The following is a 27,286-nucleotide window of genomic DNA, read 5'->3' as shown; positions in this document are numbered from 1 at the left end:
ACACCGTCAAATGGAACAAAACCGAGGAGGCTGGGGGCGGACCGTGGAAGGGGACCTGGTTTTCATGGGTTGGAGCGGAGATCCTTTGAATAGCGCGGTTGCCATGGCAAGTTCTCATTTTGGGCCGGAATTCCGTTGTCTGGCTAATTCAACATTTGTGCATTATGCAAAATATTATCAAAATTCCGCCGAGCGTTGGAGGGACACGGCCAGAGCCCCGTCCCCGCACATCCCTCACCCAAAAGAGCGGAAACAGAAACTAATAAACGACAACAGGTGAAGTTTGGGCCCTGACACGTGGCAGAGATGCTGAAAAAGAATTTAAAGCACCTTTCGGGGAGTGGACTTTCGGCAATAACTGTGGGCTAAGCGCAGGTTGCCAACGCGACCAGCTGTCGAGTAGTTGGCGGCGGATTTTGGGGGAGTCAGGAGTCCCGCCATCGATTGTCTGCCTATCGATAGGCCGCCCAAGGACCTGCTGCTGCTATCGAAAAGGGCGCCAAGTGGGCTATCGTTCTGTATCCACTGTACTTCCCGCCGACCTGTTCTCCCATTCGTCGGTTATCAAGAGGGGCGTGGCCTGAAGCAAGCACACTGTCGCTAGCCATCCCGCTCTGGCCTGTGCCAGAGCGAGCCAGACTGCTGGCCACGAAAGCAAGATGGCAGTGGGCTCTGGTAGCTATCCCTCTCCCACACCTGCTCTCGCCTTTCTCTTTTCGTGTGATTTTTGCAAATCAATGCAGGAGATAACCCGCAGGCAGATAAAGCGTCGATTGCCGCTGGCACCATAATGCCAAAAAAGGGGGTGCGTCAGGGGGGGTGGACTGGGGTGGCGTAGGCGATTGCGCAGTCGTCGATGTCGAAGTCGATGTTATCAGGCAGCGGAGTCAATTCGCTTTGATTTTTTCGCACTGCCCTCAAATGCAAGCGAGTCCGCCTTGGCAGCGCTACGTTTCCGGCTCCGATCCGATCCGATCCCGTTTGCTCAGTTGCCAAAAGCCGTCGCCATCCAAAGACCGTTACCAAAAAATGATCCAATCCAAATCCTAAAAGCTATCGAGATGCTTAACATCCCAGCAGTTGTAAAAAAAAGTGAAAATGTGCCAGAAATCCAACGAAAGCTATTAATTAAACAATAAACAAAAAACCGAGGCGAGACAAAGACCACGCCCGCAGGAGGTGGAGAGACGGGTCCACGGCGGACAGTGTCCGGCTGTCAGTTGGTCAAACATTCCATCAATAAACGATTTGACTTCCGTTTCCTTGCGTGCGCTTTTACCTGTGCATGCCAGTGTGTGTGTGTTGTGTGTGTGTGTGCGTGCGTGTTCTCGTCTCTCTCTCTCTGTGTGTGTGTATGGGTGTGCGGAAAGGAAACTTTGCAACTTCCGGCCAAGTGACTTCGATTTAATTTCTTTGGCTTTTTTATGGTCAAGGCATTTAATTAATTTTACTATGGCAATTTGATCGTCTGGCCTGAACTCTGACCCCTAACCCTGTGCCACATACAAAATAAGGACGACGAGGAAGGAGCCCAAGGAGGCGTACGACCCAAACTGAGGTGAGTTTTTCGTTGAAATGAGCAAATAAAAGACAATGTAAATACGCATCGAATGTCTTGCCAAAGTTTCTGCGGTTAAGGAAAGTGAAATGGATTTAGTTTTCAAGTAAATCGTACATTACTTGAATTAGCCAAATAGCTGGACACCTGACGAGGGTCAGGGCCCAAGGCTAAGGGCTAAGGGAAAACATTTAGGTAAAGAAATTAATTAGTTTCCATTGGAATTTCGGTCATCTTTTTCTTTGGAATTTGACTTAAATTCCCACAATGAAAAGTAAAAGAAAAATAATATATTGAAAAGTAATTTGAAAACTTGACTTTGAAGATTAAAGATAAAATTGAGATTTGTCTGCAATTGATTTAAACTGGCATTGAAATTAAGTTTATTTTATAGTAGAAGTAAAGTATTCTTAGACAATTTCTATTCGTATATTAAAATGTCCTTAAAACCACAAATTTACAATACAATATGGATAATTATTGTCAACCAATCTAAGACTCCAAGAATATTAACATTTAATCTAGGCATTTGAAATCTTTTGTTGCTTCTCAAGATACATATTTCTTCTTAAATCCTTCTCATCATCTTTGGCAAACAATCTGATAATTCCATTTACTTCCAGCCACACCCATTTCAAAGCGAAGCCACCGAACAATTGAAATGTAATTCACACCGAAGGTGAACACCAACGTTCTGTGATAGACGAGTATACGAGCAGCCAATCCCCTTGGGATTCTGCCCCCCCACAAAACGAATCTCGATTCAATCAAATTGAATTCGAAATTCAATAGAATCGACAGCTAGACGAAGGCGATCTTAACTCCTGAAGCGGCCAATAGAAACAGCGACAAACTGTCGACTCTATCGATACGAAACTTCTCGGCAAACATGCTGAACAATCTTGGGGCCAATGTGCTGGGTAAGTAGTCTCTACGAGCCGTATAATATTGTAATTAAGATCGGCAAGTGAATTGCGCTAATATATAATAATGTGTGTATTAATCCAACCGATCCGACTCTGGCCATAATTAAACTAATTTCTTGAGCACACCCCCATGCCTGGCCGTAGTTACTTCCGATCTTCCGATCCGAGTCTCCGATGTCTGCTAAATGGCCTATAATTGAGGCGTCTAAACAGATGGCGCCAGGTGTCGCGTGCATTTAGCAATAATTAAGTTGTATATTTAACTAACTCGACAAACCTTCTCCCATTCCCATTCCCAGCTCAGAGGCCATGTGGGTGGGTGTGTGTGTGTTAATTGATATAATTGCTCTTTTAAATATGCCGCAAATTGTGAATTACATTTGCACATGGACCGGATGGGCGCACGCACATAATTATCAAACTGTATACATATTAATAAATTAATAAATCCGAAAATATGCACAAATATGTACATTTACTTGTGTGTATGCACAGGCGAATGAATTATTTCCACCACATTGTTGATCAATGGTTCAAGCACTTTCAATTTCGGCAATCAATTTATTGTTAGCCCGCCCGGCACTACCTCCAATTGCAGTTTGCTTACTGCAACGGCAGCGATGAATTATTGTTCGCGTTTTTTTCTTTTTTTTTTAATTCAATTTTTATTGCCAATATGCGCCCTTGCATCCTTCGAAGCATTGCAATTAATTACTTTTATTAATTTATTGCCATTTTTCACGCGCCATTTGTCTCCTCGCGGTCCGCGCGGCGTATGCTTAATATGCACCATAGTTGCAACCTGCCGGGTCTAGGGTGAAAGAGTATTTTTATTGAGAGCAATCGAGAGTCTGTAATAAATCGAATGCGCAATCATTTGTTAAAGGTTTTATACTCCACTGTCAAAGTTAGCTTTTAAAGTTTTTTTGGGGGGCCCAGCTTAAAGTAACACCAGGACTCCTCCTAGCGTGAAAACTATAAATTTCAATGACTCGCAGTGCAGAATCCTTTGCCCAAATCCTGCCTGCAGTGTCGGAGTCTGCCATAATAAATTTCGTAAGCCTTTTTCCGAGTTTCCCGCAAAATAACAAGAACAAACAACAGCAACAAGAAGAGGCACCGAAAACATTTGCATATCGGGGGAAAGAGTGGAGCGCCCCATACAATTAAGAGCAATTTGCATGCAAAAGAAATGGCAGAACTTTCCGAATCCCGGTTACTAATGCTTAATTTGCATGAATCGCGAGGAACGCAACTCGAATGGCATTTTATTCCGCTGTCGGTCTTTTTCGGACGCATTTTCGTGAGCCTCGCATTAATTAAATTAATTTCACGATTGCATTTGTAATTTCCACAAGCCCCCTCCTCGTTGGCGTCGCGGTCCAAGTATCCCAGCTTTGTGCGTTGGCATTTTTGCGGTGGCCTACGCTAGTGAAATATGTGCTTTAACCCCCACAAAACGCCCATTTCCAGACCCCTTTCCCGATCCCGTATCCGTTGTGCATTGAAATGTTTTGCGGTTGCTGCGGATTCTGTTCCCTGTTGCGGTTAGTTGTTGGAGCAGCCTAGATTCCAGTCAGACGATCCGAACCCGGACCCGGACCCGGGGTCTATATGTGCTATATGTCCTATGGTTAGGCGCCTGCTAAAAACCGCACAATTTCCAAATTTCAATAATTATGCACATTGCACATGCAACTGACGACTGGGTGCATCCACCCTGCTCCTGGGAAAGTCCTCATCCGGCGCATCCTGGACTTTGCGTGCCCTGGCCAGATGCATACATTTTCCGGGAGATAGTCGCGTTCGCTTCCAAAAACAGACAAACTGATTTGCGCAAATTGTGCAAATTGCTTGCGCGATAAATTCATGTTTGCCAATTTTAATTAATTAATCGCTTTGTGCGGTTTTCATTTCGTTTCGCTCCTCTTTCTCGCCCAGCCCAGCCCGACCTGGCCAGGCCAACTAAAATGTCCGCTTCAGGCCAGATGTAAATGTATCTCTGTATCTCATGGTCCGCGTCTGTTTTGTCGGTTTTCGTGGGCGTCCTGCAATGTTTACAGTTTTGTATTAATGCCAGTGCAACTTTCTCTATCTCTCTGATGGTTGCAAATGGCGGGTTAACTAAATTACGATGATAGATTACAAAATTATGCCCCATTAGGTCGCGTTGTAATGATTCGGGAGAACATGTTTTTGAGTAAATTTTGTGGTTCTCCGGAAAGTTTTGGTAAAATATTTTACATTGCATTATGTTTTTGGGATAATTATGATGCAGGTGAATGATATCTGATAAATGTGTAATAGAGATGAAGCTCTTTTCTGTTTTTGATGACGGCAGGTTTATCCTCTATCTATCCTGATTCATTTCCTTATCAAATATAGGTGTAAAGAATTAGAATATATTTTCCTTTAGTTAATCTAAATAAGTTTCCCTTGTGTTGGTAGTAGATACCTAAAGAACATTATAAAAACATTAAAGTCTGCACTCTCTGATATCAAAGATTTGAATAAACTAATGATAGGTACAAGATAGACTTTGAATCTTAGATATCTTGAAATAAATAAGTGAAAACTTTCTTTGTAAATATACAAATCAATCACTTAATGAACTTTAACATAGTCAAGGCTTTAATATTTACATAGCATTCATTAAACTGCAATAAAATAAATTAATATATTAACATAAGCTTTCAGGCTCAAATCATAGTAGATTTCCCTTTAAACCCGATCAAGTGCTAAAGTTAAAATCGCAATAATGTGCACAAATTTGAACTTAATGCGATATTTGCACTGAATGAAGCCACTGGAATGGCATCACCTTGATCTGCATACACAATGAACAGTTAGGGCTGCTGCTTTTTAATATTTATGTGTTACAACTGTAAAAGGCGAGGTGAAAAAATCAAAGTTAGACCAACTAACTAACTAGCTAGCTACGACATACAGAGCTGGGGCCTGGACCATGGCCATTGCCAGTCAAGTGCGATTTCGAGAAGTGGCGCTATTTTATGGCTCCCAAACGTGGCCAAAACACTCTCCGCGCACATACTACACACTACACACAACACACACGCTGTGGATGTGTGTGGCTTTGATTTGAGTAAACAGAAAACAGAAAACGGAAAACAGAAGGAAGCGGGAACAGTTGGATGTTAAAAGTCGCACTTCTTTGGAGCAACGGACCGGACAACGTTGGCCAAGTCTAGTATCTCCCAGAGTCCATGTTTGAGATGTGGCCATCGAGCGTGAATTTCTAGCCCGGGGGAGAGAGAGATAGAGTGTCGATGGAGATATCGCACCTAACACCGCGCCTTAAATTTACTAATCACGAGCAGAGTTTCGATGTGCTCCCTCAATCTTTCGGATCGCATATCTGTAGCCTCCAATATATGCGTGCTGCGTAACGCTCTAAAAATATGTCAATGATGTGGCAGGCGTTGCTACAGTTTGCCACAGTTGCAGGTTTAAATCTACCCCAGAGACCCAGAGGGGACTGAGGGGGCTGTGGTCCCGATTGGGGACGTCACCATCTGAAAATCGCTAATGAACAGTAGCCGCACTGGGTGTATGTGTAAAAATTAGCACTTTCCGGGCAGCGCTTTAAAAAAAACGCGACTGGGCAGCGGCAACAACCGGAGCCAGTTATAGGGAATGTCGCTTGTAGGAACTCCCATATCTTTTATTTGTTGATATTTATATTTATGATTTTATGTGGCGTCGCTTGCGCTGCACTCGTTCACCTGTTCACCTGCTCACCGGTGGCCCTGATACCGAATACCGCTCCGGATCTCCGCCTCTGATCTTTGCCGAAATTTTAACAAGTCCAACTCGAAAACAATAAAAATCATTGAGAGCCGCCAACACCAACGACATCAAAGTCGGCAATCGAGAGTGTCTCTCTACCTAAGATGAAATTGAAACGAAAATTGTTTTCGCGGAGGATTCGGGAGCAAGGGAAGCTGGTTTTCCTGCTTAGCGGCGATTTGCATTTTGGACTCGCTTTCAAAGGAAATGGCAGTGAGCAATTGTCCACCGCCTACACCTTCACTTTGGGCCCAAAATCGAATGGCCAACATGACAGCATCCCTAGCCCCGATACCCGATCCCCGACCCCCAAAAGGTTACGACTGACGACGGACGGGGACGAGAGTTCGCATCCACTGGCGATGAGTAAATGTTTGACTTGTAGCAACAGTTGAGCAACAACAAAGGGAATCGCGTAGAAAGAGTTAAGACCCGGAGTCTCTCTCGCACGTACATGTTAAAAATTCCAGGCGTACGATGAAGATGACTCTCCCGTGAATCCAAGTCGGAGTCCCATTCCCATTCCCATTTCCATTCCCACTACCAATCCCATCCCACAACTGACGTGATATACACGTACAAATAAAATGGAAATAAAACAAAAATACGTTACGTAGTCAAGTGATGCCGAAAGGTACAGAGAGGAAAAATAAGGAGTAAGAAGGATTTCGAATAAAATAAATAAAAGGGGAAAGGATACAACCATTCTATATTTTCTAAAGTTCGAGTTCTTCCTCAAGAAGATACCTTTGTAAACTCTATTTTATTATTTGGTTAAAATGCTCAAAGTTGTAAATATACAAAATTCAACAATTATATATAGAATAGGCAAGACTCAACACTCAATTATTTCTCCCTCTGTATTCAATGAAAAGGGTTAGCACTCTCTCTCTCTCTTGCTCTCTCCCACTCTGCCCCTCGGTTTTGTATCTGTATCTGTAGCTCAGGTTTTTGTATCTGCATCTGTATGTGCTCTCTTTCTCTCTCTCTCTCTCTCTCTCTCGCTCATCTCGCGTATATTACTGTTTTTGGCATCTTTTTCCTTCTGAATGACAGGTTGTTGAAAAATTCAATTTATCCGATCGCCGCAGTTCGGTGCGAGCAATCCTCTAGGTCGTTAGCTCACCGGTCCCAGTTCGCTCTCACCTCCACCTTAATTGAAGACAAACGCGGAACAAGTGATTGCGGACTTTAGTTTGTAACTCATCTTCGTTTTCAACAACAATTCAACAATATTTACCAACATCATCGTGGATGTGTGTGTGCCGGGTACTTGTGCATTTAATTGAATCTGTGAATTTTCGTGGAGTTTACCAGCTCATTAAAGGAAACCCAAAAGCTCAAGTTCACTTACGTTTATTATCGCATTGGGTTATCTTCATAGAGTCTTCAGGATTCGGGGAACCTTTGGTCCAAGTGTATTTCACGGCAAGTACCATCAATATAAAGGCCAAGTTTACCAAGAATACTTTACAAATACTCCAAACGATGCAGCTTATACTGAAGACAATGCAATTTAAGCACCAATTGACAATGTGAATAAGCATTGTTAATTGTAAATGTTAAAAAGCCGATATGGGAGCTGAACTCTGACGAGTAGATGTTTGAAAGATTTTCACAAGCTAACTGAGAAAAAGTCAGAAAAGTAATGAAGCCTTTTAAGTTTCAATTGCGAAAGCAGTGAAATCAATAATTTAAACCCAAACAGCAAAGGAAACTAACATTGAAAGACCGTAGAATATATTTGCAAATTGCAATCGAAACCGGATATAAAATAGATTGCAACTAAGCAATAATTATATTAATTTAAATTCGGAAAGCTTCTCTGTCTTCGATTTTATAAGGTTAACCAATCGTTAATATCTTTAAAATGAAATAAATAAAATCGTTTGAAATAAAACACTCTCAGCACTACAATCAATGTCTAAGCAATTATGTATCTAAAACAATTAACTTTTATAAAAGATAAATATATCAAACATAATAAATGCAAAATATTAAGGATAATAATAATAATCAAAACGTTTACGTTACCTTAAAATAGGTCCCAAGGATTGTGATCTGCCAAAGGCCGCGTTAACGGCGCTTCACGCGGGCGTCAACAGTTTTGGCCAACTGCCCGTGGGTCCAAACTTGGCCGACTTGGGCGGTGGAGCCGGCGGCGGTGGCTCTGGTGGCGGAGTGGGTCCAGTTGGCGGGGGAGTGGCTCGCCTGCATATCTCCGGTGGATTGTGCGACAACTCCAATGCGCTGAACGCCGGAAACGGAAGTGGAGGCAGCGGCAACGGCAACAGTAACAACAACGGCAGCAGCAACAACAACAACATGCAGCAACAGGATCAGGTGAGCAGGCCAGCGCTATAAAGAGAGATAGAGATAAATGAAAGATTGTGAAAGAAAAAGCCGCAGGGAGAAAGATAATATAGCGCTTAGTTAATACGAAACTTTTTTAATAATCCATGTTCTTTTCGATGTTTATTTTTTCCTTCAAACACTACTCTGCTATGCCAAAAATAAAAAAAAAAACAAAAACAACAAAATCCAAAAATACAAACCAATTCGATCCGAAATTCAATCCGAAATGAAAATCTGTTTCCAAAAACGTGAATGTTTGTGTTCTGAATTGTGTAATGAACCTAATTAAATGTGCCATGAATCATATTGTACTCTATGAATCATATACGTACTCTATAAACAAAAGTAAGTGTACTTTGATTTCCATACTTAGAACCGTAGAACTCCTCTATCCTAGTCTAACTATATTTTCCCCTAATCTGTAGTCTATATAGTGTGTAATCTGTTTGTAATCTGTAGTGCCTAGAATGCATTCCTAGTCCGGTAGTTCAGTTCTTCTGTGTCCTAAGATCCTCCGCTGTGGTCCCATCTCTCATCGGTCTCTGTGCCACCTTGGCTGTGTCTCTCTCTTCCAGCACCTGGACAAAAACAAGCAGAAGCGCCACCGCACCCGCTTCACGCCCGCCCAGCTGAATGAGCTGGAGCGCTGCTTCTCGAAGACCCACTATCCGGACATCTTTATGCGCGAGGAGATTGCCATGCGGATCGGTCTCACCGAGTCCCGTGTCCAGGTGAGTCTACAGAGTCCGCCTCGATTGGAATCAAAAATCGTATAGCTAATAAGATGCATAACACGCGTCATATAGAATTTTAGGAAATTTACTTTGAACTAATCCCATTTAATAGACTCAAGAGTAGTAAAGCTGCAGCAATAGGGTTAGTTCGGCAGCGATAAGGACTCCAGGTTCATATAGGTCTTGTAAATAATTAATTTTATCTTTTATATCATATTATATATAACTTTGTTTCAACTAAATTCTTGATTTGGTTCATTAAAGTAGCCATTAGGACTTTGACCGCAGTATGCCTGGCTCTTTCGTTGAACTCTGCGTGGTTTTGTCCTGCGGCACGACAGTTGTCAGTGGTCGGAGCTGTCGGAATTTTGGGTTTAGTTCGTTTTAGGGACGACATGACATTTCACTTGTGTTGCACACAACCGCAGTGGACGTTTTTAGGATTTGGGGGCTTCTCGGCTGCAGAGGATAGAGACATTGTGGGGTTCTAACTTTCCCCGGACTGCAACAGTTTACGAGGCTCGGCTCTGGGGCGGGGCTGAAAGCCGGCGCCGCCGAACGCCATTTAAGCGCCCAAAATTATACTTTATTAAAGCACATAAAGTCACATTTAGTCGGGCATCCAGCCACACGCCCTCGCAGGCCCCTCCTTTGCGCCTGCAAAAGTTTCACACTCACACAGGAGCACACAATGGGCATTATCCTTTTGTGGCTGGCACAGCTCCCCGGTGCCATCGCTGCCATTATCCTTGTCTCTCTTTCGGCACCGGCCCACCGCCCACCCCCACCCCCGAAGGTCCTTTTTGCATGCGAGCGGGCTTTGTTTATGCGACAATCGAATTTACTGCTTCATTAAATTTGTGTTTAAGCTTCCGCTTCCGCCTGGCAGCGACTGCGCCTTGTCCTTTGAGTGCGAGAATTGTTTTGCGGTGGAAATGAATGCCAAAAACTTCGGCTTATTGGCCCATACTCTCCGCTCTGGCTAAAACAATTAGCCATGAGTGAGCAACTCAGGCGAGGACACCTTCATGATGATCCTGCCGACGCTCGTGCCCTGTGCCGGATGTGTCCTACTTTGATAAATTGTTTTAATAATTGCGTATCAGTGTTGCCCGTTAATGCGGTTTTTCCAACCACTACCCCCGCCCCGCATCCGGTTGTCCAAAAGGACAATGCAATCACCTGCCGGGGGTAGAAGCTGCATGCGGGGGGTTGGGATGGATCTCCGGGGTGTGGAACTCCGTGTTAGAACTGCCGTCGGCTTTTCTCTTTGCTTTTTTTTCCGCCTCCGCCGACAGTGTCGTTGTCCTGCTGTTTTAATGCTTGATTTTGCGTTGTCGTTGCGGCTTAGAGGATGTCAGGCCGTTGGATTAGTTTTGGGATTGCTGTTTAATAAAATTAGCATATAAATTAAGTTCGCAGTCGAAGGCGAAATAAAACATTTAGAGCTTCGAAATTTTCACACTCTGTTATACCTATATGAGGTCGGACCTTCATTCGATATGCACACACACGTCTGGCCCTAAATCAATCTACAAGGATTTGCAGCTAATGACGGCATAAAGACAGCCGACATCCCAGATCCGACCCTCGCCTCTACTATAAATGCCCGAAAAACGCTTGTCCATATTAGCCCCCAGAAAAAGCGAGCTCGCAGCCAGTTTTCATATATTTAGTATATATTAGCCGGGAATGTGGGTTCTTTGGTAGGCAGGAAGACAGGTGCATAAGTTATGAGGCTCACGTAGTGCCGACTGGCTGAGCGTGTGTGCTGCTGCCAAGGAGCAGCATTTATGGTAAATATAATTTAATAAAAATAAAAGTCAGTGCCAAGGAGCATCAGTTTAGGCCAGCGCCCTAATCCTAATCCGATTTTCCGACTTTGGGTAAATTAGAATAGCAGAGACCAGCGGGAGGTACCCCTCCGAACGTTGTTAATTTGTGTGTTTTCACACCGCCTTGCCTCCCCCCTCGGTGGGCGGCAATTGGACAATTTGCCCAAGGACAATCTGTTTGTCACACGTGACATCTCCGCGGGGGAGCGGATCCCTTCGATGTCCGGGGGGGGATGGCCCAGAAGATGGCCCACGGAATTGACTTATCATGATGCGGCATTGTCAAAATCACTGCTTTGGCTTTGTGTTGAATGTTTGCAGCATTTATTGGTTTGTTTATTAAATTGTTGCAACGTGGTTGGGGGGGGGGGTCACAGGGCCGGGGGCAGAGGCCAAGGAGAGCGACGGCCCAGCACGTGGCAAGTGTGTATGGATGGGTGTGTGCCAGTGCACTAAATGAATTTCTCACATGATTAATTTGCCTGGAAACCCGGTCTAGGATCATAACGGGGAGAGGAGCAACCTTGGCAACCTTTGCGTAATGAAATCTTTAAATAAAAATGATTCTAAGCAACCATTAGGATTTGTTTTCCACTAAAGCAGATTTTCGCCTTCTTTTATTTTTATAAGAGCTTTTAAAACTGTTCTTATCTTTACGAATTTGCGCCTTTTCTAAAAAATTAATGTAAAATTATGCATATGGCGGGCTATTATAAATATATTCAGAAGCTTATTACACAGTGAAGAAATCATTTCTGACCCTATTAATCATATATCTTCTTGATCAGCATCAACAGCTTAATCGATCTAGCCTTGTCCGGTCAAAAAATAAATTTTAAAAATTTGTCAAAAATTTTAAAATTTTATAAGGGATTACATCGTTAAAATTGACAAATTTTGACAGAAAATTGAATTTTTTAAATTTAAAAACTCAGTATACAGATTTGTTAGCCCTACAAAAACTAGCATAGAACAGCTTTCCGAATTGAAATTATTGCATTTTTGGCATAGTTATTAAACTTCAAAAACTTAGATTTACCCAAAAAAAATTAACATATAAAATTATTGGTTAATATACTTAGGAGACACATAGTTTAGGATTTATTGGTGTTATATAAACGACATGGATAGAACATATTTTCCGTATAAAAAAAGTATAAACTTTTAAATCTTACCGACATATGTATTTTGGCATTTTATAAATTAATATGCCCATGTTGTTAACTTTTATTCTTCGCTCTCCCCCATTTGTTCTTTAAATGCTTAAATTTAATTTTTTAATTTAAGTTCTTAGTATTACAACATCGTAATCCATGAACCCAAGGCTCCACACTACATATTTTCTCGATAAAAAATCACACCTCTTGGCGCTTCATCGGGCATAGGGAAAATCGATTGGTCTAAGCCACAGGCGAGGTCCTTGCGAGGCCATCCAATCCCTGGCCCATCCTCTTGGCCTTCCCACTGTGAGCGCTGATAAATTATTGCCTCGACTTCAGACAGAACTAATTTATTTGCTGAGCCGCTTAATGCCCCTCTAATAATAGTCCACTGACTGCTCCTGCCAGGAGCGGGGTTGTGGGAAACGAGTGGAAGCAGGGATATTAGCCAGACCATGTGACTCCCAGGCACAATATCCGAATATTTTGTGGAAATTAGACGAAATATTCTCATAAAAAGTGAGCATCTTTATTAAAAACGCACGTGGGGCAGAGGGGGTCAAGGAGCTGGGGACATTGTAACGAGTACTTTCCAGCGAAGCACTCGAAGTCGGGTCGGGCCAAAAGGCGACTGGGTCGCGTCTGATATAACCATGGCATCGCAAATTTTAATTAAACTTTAATTGAAATACCAAAACGAAAATATGCAGCAAACAGCACAAAAGAAGGAGGGTCCTGTGGCGGGCTAAATTTAGCGAGAGCTTTAAAAAAATAAAAGCCAGACGGAGTAGGGAGCGACAAAGGAGGTGGAGTCCGGGCTCGGGTTCGGGTTCGGGTTCTCCATAAAATGCACATAAAGAGCATCAAGGAAATCTGGCACGCATTCTGTTTATGGCATATGAAGCAATTCCGAAAGCAATTTCGTTGATACTTTTCATTGAAATGTTTGTGTGAAAATGGCGTGCCAAAGTGCCGGACGGTTGGCAGGGGTGAAGCGATGGAGCTCGGGGTCTATCCCGGATAAGCTGCTCCAAATGCCGCTGCCATTGATAGAATGACAAGAGTCCACACGACCCAACGACAAAAAAAAACGGACAGAAAAAAAAGGAAAAGGTTGAACAACTTGGCAAAGATGGAACAAAGCGAATCCAAGGGGAGCAGCCTCTGGTGCTGCGCATGCTCCACGAATGCAATGAAACATTCCAAATTTTCGGGGGTTGCATTGGCCAGCCTCCGTGTAGCCCCAGCCCCAGATTCCAGCTTCCATAAAAGTGACTGCAGTTGCCCCGGCAACCCACAAAAGGATAACAAAATGAAAGGCACCAAACCCAGAAATCTTAAAAAAAGTAAAACAGAACCAAATATATCAAAAACTATTTCATAAATCAGGGAAATCAGAGCAGAGCCTGCTCCCTGGGCAACCCCCAAAGAAGCGATTTGATGATGTCTATCAAAGGCCAGTGCGACACATTTCTCCAAAAGCAACGAAAGAGACGGCTACAGTGGGCTGCTGGTGGTGTGAGAGAGAGACGGCCGTAGTGGACTCGGTCTCGGCGGGTTGGAGCTCCAATCCCCGGGGTTTGTGGGTGGGTTTGGTGCCTGGGCCAGCGGCAAGTGTTGCTGGGGCTGACTCGTAAAGCAGGATTTAAAGGATAACATAAAATAAATCGACTGGCATTTGTATTTGTGTGTGTGTGTTGAAGAGTGTTGAGGGAGGTGGAGCAGAAGTCGAGACGGCATTTTATGAATTTATACGCATTTTTTATATGCTCGAGAATGAAAAGATATTGGCCGAAAAGCGATTTCCATAAACCACTCAGGGCCCGGAGTCCCAGTCCCAGTCGGAGGATATGAAAGCCGAGATAGGACCAATAATGATAATAAAAAGATGCTCAAGCTGAAGATGAAGGCAACTCGAAGGAAAAACAAGCACCAAGGACTTTGGGGCAGGACGACATCAAAGGCCAGCAGTCAGGGGACAGTTTGGTGTGGACTTTTGTTGAGTGGCCATTTTATATTTCGGTTGCCTGGCAGCCTCAGGGCAGAACATCCTACCAAGAGGGGGGTTCAAGGAAAAGCAATAACCTGGCCAATTGATTTTTGATTATGCCCCGAAACAAGGGCAGAGAGCGGAGCAGGGAGAGCGATGCAATAACCAATCTACAATCGACAGGACCAGCAAAAATTGTCAACGCAAACGAGCCGAAAAATATTATTGCACTTTCTGGCTTTTGCCAATCAAGCGTTTATTAAGAGACACCGTCCGACCACCTGTCCCACCTGTGCCGAGTTCCGTGTACTGTGTACCATCGACTAGCTCTGCAAATAATATTTGCATTGCAGGCTAATCGAATTTTGATTGCAATTCTCCGCGACTCGCTCTCTGGCCGGCCTCTGATTGATAATTTTGAAATTGGCTTTTGAAGTGCGGCTTTCGGGGCAAAGTGCATTTCTATGTTGGCAACGATACTGATTTTTCTCTCGCTGGCGAGACTCCTTCGTACCCGTATTATCCTTACAGCTGTTTAATCAGCCATTAGGCATAATGTGCAATTAATGTTGCATAACGAACCGGGCGGAGGATATCGTAAACAAGGGGGGATTTCGGATATATATGACACACCATTATGGCAGGGAAATGCAATCATAAGCGGGGTGAGGATGACACAATGAACAGGTTCATAATAAAAAGTCGTTAGCCCACCGTTAGCACCCACCCCAGGACTCGTCCTGCCATAGATCCTGCACCACCCCCGGAAGCGAGGACCATCCACCAGCCCATAAAATCAAAGCAAATCACTTGTTATCCCATTTCCAGCCGCAGTTCAGTTCCCCCGGCCGTGTAATTTGGCCGATACTTAATTTCTGACTTCTGCTTCCATTTGCTCGCCGGCTCGCCCCTCGTGAGCATTTCTGGATCTGGATCTGGCTCTGGTCCCGGTTTCGGGTGCTAATATCTGCGGCCTGCCACAAGAAATTGCTTTTTCATGAACTTGACTCATTTATTATTTGCAACAGTTTTTCCTACCCTTCCCCCTGCCCCTGTTCACTGTGTTATTGTTTGCCTTTGCCGGTGGTGACTCTTCTTTGTTGCTGCTTTTGTTGTTGTCAGTCGTGAAGTGAAAATTAAAAGTCCAAACATGAAAATGCTTTTGTATGAAACATATGGCTAAAATTTTGTGGCCCGCCGATTTTTGGGTTGACTTCTATTTTTTATGTGCAGTTTGCAGATCGAAGTACAGCAGAGCTTGAATGGGAAAGGATACTTTTTACCTTTGTCACTTTTATATCCTTTAAGGGGTATTATAATTTTAGTCAGAAGCTTGTAATGCTGTGAAGGAGTCGTTTCCGACCCTATAAATTATATATATTCTTGATTAGCATCAACAGGCAAATCTTGCTAGACATTAAGGAAAGAAAATACATTTTTTCCACATTTTTCAAAATTTTATAAGGGGTTACATCGTTAAAATTGTCAAAAATTTACAAAAATTTTCATGTTTTAAAATTCTAAATTAAGAATTCGGATTTATTAAATTGATAAAAACTAATATAGAACAGCTTTCCGAATTAAAATTAACGTATTTTTGACTTAGTTATGAGATTTTGAAACTTTGATTTGTCGATATAATTATCATATTAAAATTTTGGGTCAAGGAATACGGATATTTTAAGCTTAGTTGTGATAGATTTTCGTTTAGATTCTTTAATTCAATAGCAAACTGCTAGAATATATAGACTTTGACTGAAGTTAGTTTCCTTTATGTTTAGATTTAATTTATATTTTAATTTAAATTTAACTTCATTCTTTACGTACTTTAGAAAGGAAGAATATTAATTTAAATCATTTGAATTATTTCTAGAATGAAGACAGTACGACAGAAACGTTTCATAATGTTAGGTTTTATTATGTTAATTAATATTTTATTTTTTAAATATGTAAAATTTGTTATTGCAAGTTTAGACATTATCCTATATACCCTTCGCTTAAGTAACTACCCTTTAAAAAGATAAAAGGACATGGGAAAAATGCGTATGATTTGACTTTTGGGCTGAAGACAGCCACTCAGCAGCTTATAATTTATGCATAAGGGTGAAGCTTAAAAAATTACCGTTAGACACACAATTTAACGCGACATAAGGAGCATTTCTCGACTTCTTTTTTATGTATTGGTTTTTTTTTTTTGTGTTCAAGCTTGAAATCGGTTGCAACGAAAAGAGGCAGCAGGAAGCGGAAATAAAAACAAATCAAAGGCAAACAGACGGACTCACACACGCACATAGAAATTGGGATTGCCTGACACACCCCCGAATATTGTGAATATATACCATATATACATACAGACATAAAAAATAAATGTATTGTTTAACCGACATTTTAACGCCTATTTACGTGCCGTGCACGTCATGCACGTTATGCCAATTTAATGGCTCGCAGCCTTAGACCAAAAAAGCAGGCAATGACTTTTGGCTTTTGCTGCCTTTGCCTCCGTCTCATTTTCCGCTATGTCTTCTTCCGCTTCTTCTTATTTCCGTTCGCAGTCTGCGTGTGGGTGTGTTTGTGTGTTGTGAGTGTAGGGAAATGCTTCCACACGAATGTGGCTAGCAAAATAAAACAGTAAGCTAAATTTAATTTAGCGAACTCAATAAGCCAAAAGGAGATGGCAACACATATAGCACAAGAGAGACGGACACAGAAATACAGGACACAGTAAAAGGGGCAGAATAAATGAGGGAGAGAGAAAGAGAGGCAGAAAGAAGTGAGAGAGAACCGAGGGCAGACAGTCAGACACTGCCTTAAATTATTAAATTAAAAGTTAATGAATAGGGCGACGCATAAACACGTAAAAAACATAAACAAGTCAAGGTCGCCGGCACTTTTCTCCAACCCCTTTTGAGGTATACACATACATATAAATGTATATATGTATGTAGCATAAAACCTCATCCTTTTACCCCTAGCTGCCAGGACTCTCCCCTGCATTGTGGCACATTAGCGTCCCTAGAGTAACATCGAGAAGGCTGCGATATTCCAAAACAACCTGAGATAGTTCCAGTTGTGTTCAGTACACACAAAAAAAGTGTATTACCCTCAATTTAAGATAGATTTCTCAAACAACAAACAAGTATATTATTAATATTAAACTATTAAAGTTGTCTCTTACATTTGATGATCATTTTTTTTCAATCCTATTTAGTTTTTTTCTAATCTAAACCTGGATTTTCCCTCAGTTTATAGCTGGTTCCGTCAGCCAATGTCCGACATATGACAAACCCACTGGGGACCATCAGGCCATCAGAAGGCCTTACAAGCAAAGTTACTTTGCTGGAAACTTGCCATTTTTCTTTCTGCCTCTTTTGCTCCCCGGCTCGCACTTTCCGGCTTGTTGTTTTGGCCGTATTCCTTTGCCATTAGTCTGGCGCACTCAGACAGAAACAGTCGACGCCGACAGTCGGTGACAGCTCAAGATTTGCCACGAAATGCTGGGATTTATAAATACTATATAGCCAGGCTGAGGTGTTTTTGTGTGTGTGTGTGTATGTGAGAGAATCACGGTTAAGTTGTCAACCCGCCTGCGAGTGATGTGGATGCGAAGGCCTGATGGCCTGGCAAAATCGTTTTCATGTCACTAGTCATTCACCTGCTGGCACTTTATTCCCCCTTTTTTTTCTATAGCCCAGCCCGAAGAAAATAACAAAAAAAAGCTAAAAGGAAAATCGAAAACCGAGAACGGAGAATTTGAAAACTGAGAATCTCTTGCAGCCTGCAGTTCCGCCATAGCTTTTTGGCCCCAAAATGTAGGCAACACTTTTGGCCCGTTCGCCTGACGCAAGTGGAGGAGGAAGGGACTGCAGGTAGTGCTTGTGTGCTGCCTTGTAAATGTCAAAACCTCAACATGTCTGCGTTGTTCTTATGCATATGGAAATGCCAATTTGAAGCGAACACATCCGACACGGTCCTCGACCCCTCTTTCTCTCTCTCTCTCATCGAGCCTAAGACAAAAGCGTATCGAAGGTCCAGCTCCGGACTCGGATTCGCTGGCCAAAGATGCCAAATTGCTGGACCTCGGACCTGGGGGCAGGGAGTGGTTGGGCGGTGGAAATCGGTGTTTGCCTTGTTCTCCGCCAATATGTGGAGCCGAGGAATTTACATACGGAATTTATGCGCATGTAAATCTGTTTCTGTGCGTGTGTCGAGACATGTTTTGACTGTCACGGCGGTAATTGATCTCGATTAAGACCATGTTCGTAGGCGGCAGAAGCAGAAGCAGCGGAAGGAGCCCGAAGGGTTGGAGAAGGTTCTGTGAAGGCGGTTCCCGGAATGCAGTGGCAGTTGCCAAGAAGAAGTCTAGGAAATCGATGGGAAAATAGTAAAGATATCTCATTAACTTTAAAATCAATTAATAGATAACTATTTTGTATATCCTTCCATTGAAATTATTATATATTGTCACTCTTTTCATTGCAGGTCTGGTTCCAAAATCGACGCGCCAAGTGGAAGAAGCGCAAGAAGACCACAAATGTTTTCCGCACTCCGGGCGCCCTCCTGCCCTCGCATGGTCTGCCACCGTTCGGGGCCAATATTACCAACATAGCCATGGGCGATGGGCTCTGCGGCACCGGAATGTTTGGTGGCGATCGTTGGAGCGTGGGTGTTAATCCCATGACGGCAGGTGAGTGATACCCCCGATCAAAGTATTGCCCCAACTAACTTTCGTATCTCGTGTCATTCCTACTAACTGCTGCTATTTCGGATATACTAACTTGGCCTGCAGGCTTTGGCCAGCTAAATCAGTCCTCGCCGCTCTCGTCCTCGCTGAACAGCGGCCTGAACTCGGGCATTAACATGGGCTCCGCCCTCGGAGCAGGCAGCTATCAGCATTACGGCCTCAATGCTCTGGGTAGGTCGTTTTGGCCATCTCCGCCGACTCCTCCTCCTCCTCCTCTCAGTCCAAAGTCCCGCCCCGATGATCACATGCCCAAAAATTTTCCATCTGCATGCGACTACTGACAAAGGCCAAGCGTTGACACTTTTTTTCATTCTCGTTTTGTTGGGTCGAAGTTATTTGCTTGGCTTTTGAGACCATCGAGATCCAGTTCCAGTTTCAGTTCCAGTTCTGCTGACAATTGACCAAACACGACGACGACGACGACGCCAGAGTCCGGCGTTTCTCATTTCTTTGAACTCATAACACTTTTTTCGGTAGCCCCAAAACACAGCATCGCATCGTATCATTTATTATACCCGGACTGCCTGTTTGCTCGATCAATTAACAGGCAGTCGTTTAATTTTCAGGAATACCCAAAGGCATTTTTTCGTCTTCTTTGTTTGGTTTCGTATAGTTGTGCTAATTGACATTTTGGAGACATGTTCATGTCGATTTTTATATATTTTTCGGCTCCGGCTTTGGCTCTGGCTCCATCGATTGTCAGCAAAGTTTTTCATTGTTACACTTTTTTTCGAGTTGGGGATTTTAAACTTTTTGTGATGATGCACATATCAACGAAGTGACATGAAATTATGTCTGTATATCATCAGTAACTTATATCAGTAGCAGAATATAGTAATAATAGTAAACAAATAGTAGATATTTAGCTGGGGTCCTCATAAAATAAGAAATATAACTAACACTAATATATAGATACTACCCAAGGATTCTTAATGATTTAATTTTTATAAATACTACTTAAGTTCTACCTAAACCCCGATTATTGTTTAGTTACTTGGAATATATACATATATTTACATCAAAAGTTGAGACAGATTCTTGAATCGTGTTCAATATTATTAAATTACATATTATCCTATGATAAACTCAATCATTCTTATTCTTTCCCACAGGCGACTCCATGATGTACCAGCACAGTGTGGGCGGGGTCAGCTGTGGGCCGAGTGGCTCGCCGAGCGCCACCACCCCGCCGAACATGAACAGCTGCTCCTCGGTGACCCCGCCGCCACTTTCCGCACAGCCGAGCGCCAGCCAAAATGAGCTCAATGGCGAGCCTATGGTAAGTTTTTCCTTGAAATCTGACAAAAACTTTCCCAAAGTATTTAATACATACAATTTTAAGAAAATAATTAATATGAAAGTTCATGTATATCTTGATAATTGTGCATTTTTCTTTTGTTATTTTTCTGGCTGCATAATCTATTGGTTACAAATAAATTATTATTTAAATTCAATATAAAAAGTTCAAAAGGCAGCAAAACAAAAGATTAACTTTAAGCCTTTGTTGAAATGTGATAGCTTTAATCAAATTAGAATTTGTGACTTTTCAAAAATAAAATTAAACAAATAATATTATTACAATGATTTTAAATAAAATAATAATTTGTTCTTATTCAGAATCATTTCTTAAGTTTAATTTTAAATGTTTGGCCTTGTAATTGAACTGTTATCACATAATTTAAAATTCTGTAAAAATATTGAACAAATATGTAAATATTACATTTTAATTTAAATAAATTTGAAATATTCTATTCGAAATTCTAGTTGTTAAAAAAAAAATTCCAAAGCTTTTCTGTTAGTTCTTCGTACCTTCGGCCATTTTGTCCTTCCAAGGACTAACAGTTTACATGTAGAAAACGAGAGCCATACTAATTTTACATACATTTCACTGTTAAATTCCAGCCGCTGCACCAACAACAGAGTCACCAACAACAGCAACAGCAGCAGTCTCACCAACAACAGCAGCAACAACAGGCTCACCAACAGCAACAGCAGCAAACTCATCAACAACAGCAGGTAAGTTACTACAACGGTTTGTGTATCGAATACCATGCTAAATTGTTTTCACTCAACTGCAGATGGCGCCACCGACACCCACACAGCAGCAGCAGGACTCAGGACTTCCGCTTTGCCATCAGTCCATGCAGTCACCGTCCGATGGCGCCACCGACGAGGACGTGTGGCGAGGACACAGCATCGCGGCGCTACGCCGCCGGGCTTCCGAGCTGAATGCCACGGCGATCCCGTCCTATTTACACCACCATGCCGCCGCCCACAACAACTACGAGCAGCAGCAAATATACTGAAATTTGTTGAAGAGCTTCGAAAGCTTTTCGGATTACGGGTACGCCAACTGCGGCGGCACCCACGACCTGGGCTAGGTGTGCAGAGTGCGTGCATAGTCCGCGTAGAGTCCGTGTAGAGTCCGTGTTGAATCGGGAGTAGGCAGGAAGAAAGGACTCCCCCGGCGGATCCATGAAGCGTTATAAGATAACCAAAACTAGGCTAAATTACTGTACAACTTATGTGTTTGCATTATTTGTTTAATGATTTCCAAGATCAAGGAGTGTGTATCTTCAACTTAAAAGACTATAATGAATGTAAACATGTATACGAAAATCGAAGCTTGAGCGGACGCTGAGGACTTAGATAACCGCGAGTAATTAGGATCGTAAGTCAACCCAGTACCACCCCCCACGAGTGGTCGCCCCTTCCCGCATGAATATGTAGACCTTAGCCGTAACATTTGCCGTATACGAAAACTGTAAAAACTAGACCGCCCGTGAGATGTCAGGAGAGTATCTTCTTATCCTCGGGCGGCACAATAATTTTTGGCAAGGGACTTCCCCGGAGCTCGTACGTATGTAAGCGTATTTATGCCTAGGCGTGTATGTAAGTAGATCTATTCTCATGTAAGTGTTGTTGTTTTTGTGTATAGGCAGTATACCTCCGTTCCATTCCGTTTGCTATCTATCCTCCAAATCCAACAGAGATACGACCCATATAACCCCATAGAATATCAAGCGAGAGACCAGAAATAGCAAAATGCAGCAAATGCAGCTCAATTCTCAACACGAAACCGTTTCAGAATGCACGCATCCCATGGATTACTTTTACGATTACCAATTACAAATTATACCAATACGAATACAACTATATATACATGCATACGATTATGGCATACTTGTAATAGACTTTCTTGTATCGTTTAAGCCTAAATTTAAATCCAACTAAACAAAAAATGAAAAACAATTACTATGTATGTAATTATGCGTATTATTAAATAGTAAACTAAATTAAAAATTGAACGTGATTTGCATAACAATGGCATTGAGGTTGAATAAAAACTAGTTCATGAAGTGACTGGTTGCGTGCTCCGATTAAGTGGCTAATTGATTTCAGTTGGCTTTCTGAAAAAAAAAGGAAATCGAAAATAATCCCACTCATCGGTGACTATTGTGTAATTATCTAAAAGCCTTTCTCAAATTATTTTAGATATTAAAGTGAATAAAGTCAGGTTACAATTTTCATATTCGTTTTCAAAGAGATTATCCCTAACAAAGAACCAAAATGAATAAAGGAGAAGAAAGAGATAAAAGCATAATAAATATATTACGATATTTGCAGTCACAGAACTGAGTAACAGCTTAAAATACCCCAACTCTAAGTCAATCCCTGAGATGCTTAAACACTCCTTTTACAAAATTATTATTCTGAGATAAAATAGTATTAAAAAATAATTTAATTTGCAATTTATAGCAATATCATTCATCCTACTCACAGATATTTATAAAGCCATTCAGTTACCAGAATATCATTTATGACAACAATTGATGGCCATGCAGGCTGCATATATGTATATATTTTTTTCATAAGTCGAGAATTTCCCTGGAGCCGGACACTCCTTAGCCTTTGCTCTATGTCCCCTTGCAGATGCAATTACAATAATTGAATGGGATTGAAGCGCCAGGCAGATGCTCAAATGCCAAACAAGTTTAAGCTGAAAATTGGCAAAATTGATAAAACTTTGACAGTGCACAGCACACACACTCGCACCCTGATAACGGTCCAGTTTGTGTGGTGCGCACGAATGAGAGTGTGTGAGTGTGAGAGAGCCAGGACCTCAGGGCAGGACGATTTCCATTGGCCGTGACACCAGTTCGTGGCCCAGTCCGTCTGATTGGGGTCAAAAAAGGAGCTGGAGCAGGAGCAGGAGCAAGACCTGGAGCCGGAGCAGGACGAAATTCAACCCGACTGCATGCATGGGCTTATAAATTTTATAATGCTCGACTGACATTTGACATGCACATTGTCAGGACAATTGGCCCGTGGAGTCCCCTGCAGCTGAACCCGTAACCAGAGTCCGGACCCGCAGAGCCCCGATCCCGGTAGCCAAACCCAGAACCCCAGGGGCTGCAGCCGGGGAGCCAACTTAATCACACTGATGGCACTTTTATGTATATTCGATGCGAGAAAACATAAACAATTAAATAATAAAAGCAATACAGAGAGAAAAATCTGCACACGACTCTTGTGAATATTATTTTAGCTGTTTTTCCTAGGCCCTTGTAGACATTACTCCCAATTTCCATAATATTTAAAACGTTTTAGAACACTTTAAAAATAATAATACCTAGCAACAGTCCCAAATATTATTTATTTAGGAAGCCTCCTGGATACAAAGAATTTTTAAAGAGAAAACTTCCAAATCGAGGACCTTTTTCTGCGACATTTCTCTGTGTACTGTCTGCAGGCGAGACCGAGCAATTTTATATTCTGATGTGAAAGGTGGAGAGGAAGTCGGGGGCCCGGAGTATAACGTGCTCGAACTCCAAAATTGATAACTTGCCATCACCATCGACGTCGGCCTCCTCGATTACCTTGTCGGCAATCTGCTGGTGCTCCTCCGGACTCAGCTCGTTCTTGGTCATTGTCGTCAGGCAGGACATGAGGTCAGCGTGCCCGATGAAGCCGTCCTGATCGAAATCTGCAAAGTTATGCCAGACATAAGTACACACAAGTGCCAAGGGGGCGGCCAACCTTCCGAGCTGCCTTACAGAACTTGACATTTTCTTGCACAAAAGTCAAGTGATGTGTGCCAAACTGAGTTTGCCTAGCTGCCTGCCACGTTTGTGTCCTCGTACTTTTGTATGTGTGGCATAGGTAATCGCCTGCTGCACGTTTCAATTTGTGTCAATCTAATAATGCACATTGAAATAAAGTATAGGAGCCCTTCTCTCTCCCTCTCTGTCGAAACTAGTTTAGTTTAGCAAAAATTTTGAACTGCACTCGAGCTGAGAGATACTTTGCATCCCATCGATTGCCGGCCCCACTCTCTGTGGAATTGTGGCCCATTAATTTCGAGTGCCAAGTGCACAATCAATTTGCACGAAAACTTTCGCCCATTTATGGTGACATTTTCGGTACTCTAATTTAAATTTCAATTAAAATGCTTATTAGAATTTATGGCTGTCCTTGAACTTTGGCCCTGCAGTCACCGTGGCCCTAAACAACAATAGTTGCTTGGCACGGCGCCACAAAATTGGCGAGTCGCGGGTCACGCTGCGTAGGTCCTCACTGTTCCTCACTGCCTCCCAGGCTTTTTCCACTTCCCAGAGACACAAGAGGACCAGCAAACACTCACTCACACGCAAACTATGTTAAACCAAAGACAATAAACAGGGTCTGCGGAAATGCATAAACAAAAGCTCAAAATGCTGGCCAACAGCTGAAACTGCAGCTGAAGATGGAGTTTGGAGAGGAAGGCCTAGACCACAGACAGTGATGTCAGGTATTATGGTAGTAGGTAGGTGGTAAGTCGTAAAGAGATACGTACAAAAAGGATCTTAATCAAGCAATTTAGATTTTATCTTTATAAAGCGGCGTCCTGTTTTTCTGAAAAAGCCTTTAAACCTACATATGTTTAAGGTCTTTAATAAACATTAACTTATCTAGATATCTAGCTATCTAAATAAAAAAGATTATTTAATTATATTGGTTACCCTTAAGCGCTTTATATTTCTGTAAAGATCAAACATCTAAAATAGGCTTATGCTCAAGGACTTCCTGAAGTATGATAACAATAATAAATAGCTATTCCTTTTCTTATTATTATTAACATATTACCTATTTCCCATCACTGGTCACAACAAAAAACAGGACAACAAGACATAGAGTGGTAGTAGAGAAAACTTACCATAAATCTTGAAAGCGTAGAAAACTTTAATGTCCCTCGGCGCCTGCTCGCTGAAGACGGAGAGGGCGTCGAGAAAGTCCTCAAAGGATAAATTGCCCTGGCCATCGCGTGAGAAGGCCTCGCCTGTGGAATGGCCAAAAATTGCTATAGTGTTTTGCTTTGCTTATGCACGGCTTTGGGAGTCCTTTGTTACGCACAGATACGCCGGCGAAAGGGATTCTCACGCAACTCGGGCATCTTCTCGATGCACTCGCAGGGAACCTTGACACTCGAGGCCTGACCCTCGGTCATTTGGCGAGGCACCAAATCCGGTCTCAGCTCACGAAAACGTTTATGAACGCTGAAATGTATAGAAAAAAAATACAAAATGATGGGTTTTAGTTTTGGATACCGAATAAGGAAATACTCTTGTCCAGGCACAAGTTGAATTTTATACGAATTGAAGTCTAGTTTCTTAAACTACAAAAAAGACTAAAAGTTAATGTCCTTAAAATTACAATTAAGATAAGATGTAAGAAACATTCTTCAGAATTTTCATGTTGTTTTAAACTTTTCTCTATAGTTTTCTTTAAATTTACATAAATAGTTTGGGCACTTGCATCGACCTCTTGCGAAAAAGAAACCCTCCAAATGAACTTTTCCAATGGAAAGCTTTTTATGTTTGAATCGAAATCTGGATACAGTCGAAATTGTGATCCCCTCGGAGAGGGTATGGATAATGTGATGTGGCGGATGAGAGGGCGATAGAGGCGATGGAAGCCTTTGTGTCCCGAGCGTCTGTCTGTGGCCTGTCGTGTGAGTATTTTCTTCCATTTCCTGCTCTTTGTTCCCACCGAGTGGCAAACAAAAGGATGCTGGGAACAATGCTGCGCCGGTCTTTGTCTGACGCCATATGAAATGAAATAGTTTTGGCTTATTACAGAAATACAAATGGCCTACCGCAGGATCTCCTTGCGCGTGAAGAATGTGCAATCCTTTCCGATTTGTGGGGGCGGGAGCAGCGTTTGCAATGCATGAAACCAAATTAGCAATGAGATCGTTCCCTTCGACTGATTGATAGCTCACCTGGTAGTCGTCCAACTGCTGTTCGGTGAATGTCACAACTTTGTTGCCCATCGTTTCTGGCCGTTTTTATTTTGTTTAGTTTTTCGCGTAAATGTAGCTGCTGGCCAAACTGGTTAGTCCCGAGCGTGAATGGCGACTGACACTGTGGCGCAAAGTGCGCGGGCGGACCGGCTATAACTTTGCATAGCTCCGTGGTTCCACGGCTCCGGACACATCCTGCGGCGCCCAGGCAGAGCATGGCGCCCGCATTCGCATGGAAATTAATTAAGGAGTGTTCTGGCGTGCCATTTCCCATACCCACTTCCATTGCCGTGCCCCCATAACTATGCCCTAGCTCGCAGCTCCTCCTGCCGTAGCGAGGACAGCGCCGCGTATCCTGTGGTTTGTTTGCCGCGGCTGCCTTTTGCGCTGTCAAGCTGCGGGAAAATCGTTTTTAGAGGTGCGGCCCAGGAAAGTAAAAACGCGAAAATAAACAAAAAATGTGGAAAAACTAAGCAAAACTGTGACGATCTAACGAATAGGGAGTACCACCCGATGATTTAATATGTACTCAATTTCAAATAATCATATTAAGGTAATAGTTAACATTTGAATTCGATATGAAAACAGTAATAGTTTCATTGTAAAGTCGCTAAGACCAAAGACTGTATATAGAAAATTATCCTAGAGGCCCTTACTTTACGAATACACTACAAAATGTTACATTTACCCCTTTTAGTTTTTGGTTAAGCAATTTTTGGCACTTTCCCCATTTGAATTCAACGAAAATCCTTTGACGATGCCTGGTAAAACTAGAATTATTTCAGATTACATCCAATTAACATGAAGTTAACCTGAAAACTCCACTATGTAAATATTATCCGCACAGATACAAGCTCACAAACAAGTAAAACATACCCTTAATCCTGCGATGAACGGG

At 42.4% G+C, this 27,286-nt stretch overlaps 3 protein-coding genes across 7 annotated transcripts in view; 1 reads left to right on the top strand and 2 right to left on the bottom strand.

Moving 5' to 3' along the window:
- Positions 1-8,464, bottom strand: part of Rx (Retinal homeobox domain-containing protein Rx) — a 46,221-nt gene extending 37,757 nt beyond the window's left edge. Inside the window, exon 1 of the mRNA XM_086828054.1 lies at positions 8,326-8,464. The gene's annotated coding sequence lies outside the window, so the exon portion shown is untranslated. The remainder of the gene's footprint in view (positions 1-8,325) is intronic.
- Positions 902-22,409, top strand: otp (orthopedia homeobox). 2 transcript variants are annotated; one of them, XM_086828056.1, is made up of 9 exons: positions 902-1,558; positions 2,182-2,478; positions 8,336-8,634; positions 9,243-9,377; positions 18,845-19,049; positions 19,152-19,277; positions 20,219-20,385; positions 21,009-21,122; positions 21,185-22,409. In XM_086828056.1, exons 2-9 carry the CDS (start codon positions 2,448-2,450, stop codon positions 21,410-21,412), a joined length of 1,305 nt encoding a protein of 434 aa, XP_086684182.1. In that variant the 5' UTR covers positions 902-1,558; positions 2,182-2,447; the 3' UTR covers positions 21,413-22,409. The 2 variants fall into 2 exon arrangements, with proteins under 2 accessions (XP_086684182.1, XP_086684181.1); XM_086828055.1 differs by having other exon boundaries at positions 9,222-9,377.
- Positions 22,410-23,722: 1,313 nt separating this feature from the next.
- On the bottom strand, positions 23,723-26,983 carry Cib2 (Calcium and integrin binding family member 2). Of its 4 annotated transcripts, XM_086828058.1 has the most exons (6): positions 26,368-26,819; positions 26,242-26,276; positions 26,063-26,184; positions 25,500-25,642; positions 25,303-25,425; positions 23,723-24,093 (listed from the first exon to the last, which is right to left on the bottom strand). In XM_086828058.1, exons 1-6 carry the CDS (start codon positions 26,672-26,674, stop codon positions 23,876-23,878), a joined length of 948 nt encoding a protein of 315 aa, XP_086684184.1. In that variant the 5' UTR covers positions 26,675-26,819; the 3' UTR covers positions 23,723-23,875. The 4 variants fall into 4 exon arrangements, with proteins under 4 accessions (XP_086684184.1, XP_020806848.1, XP_086684186.1 ...); XM_020951189.2 differs by lacking the exon at positions 26,063-26,184 and having other exon boundaries at positions 26,368-26,983; XM_086828060.1 differs by lacking the exons at positions 26,063-26,184; positions 26,242-26,276 and having other exon boundaries at positions 26,368-26,499.
- Between the last annotated feature and the right edge of the window lie 303 nt (positions 26,984-27,286).

This window comes from Drosophila serrata, unplaced genomic scaffold (genome assembly GCF_035046125.1).
Source record: "Drosophila serrata isolate PLE 108 unplaced genomic scaffold, ASM3504612v1 contig_184, whole genome shotgun sequence".
In the NCBI taxonomy this organism is placed as follows: Eukaryota; Metazoa; Arthropoda; class Insecta; order Diptera; family Drosophilidae; genus Drosophila; species Drosophila serrata.
This window is presented reverse-complemented; position numbering and strand designations above follow the sequence as displayed.

What these genes read in the sequence shown, in the direction of transcription:
- otp (XM_086828055.1), top strand. Translation starts at nt 2,448, where the DNA reads ATGCTGAACAATCTTGGGGCCAATGTGCTGG. An exon ending in ACATGCAGCAACAGGATCAG is followed by an intron (nt 8,635 to 9,221) that starts GTGAGCAGGCCA and finishes TCTCTCTTCCAG; the next exon opens with CACCTGGACAAAAACAAGCA. An exon ending in TTACGGCCTCAATGCTCTGG is followed by an intron (nt 19,278 to 20,218) that starts GTAGGTCGTTTT and finishes TCTTTCCCACAG; the next exon opens with GCGACTCCATGATGTACCAG.
- Cib2 (XM_086828058.1), bottom strand. Translation starts at nt 26,674, where the DNA reads ATGGAAGTGGGTATGGGAAATGGCACGCCAGAACACTCCTTAATTAAT. An exon ending in AGCAGTTGGACGACTACCAG is followed by an intron (nt 26,277 to 26,367) that starts GTGAGCTATCAA and finishes CAAATCGGAAAG; the next exon opens with GATTGCACATTCTTCACGCG. An exon ending in CAGACGCTCGGGACACAAAG is followed by an intron (nt 25,643 to 26,062) that starts GCTTCCATCGCC and finishes TATACATTTCAG; the next exon opens with CGTTCATAAACGTTTTCGTG.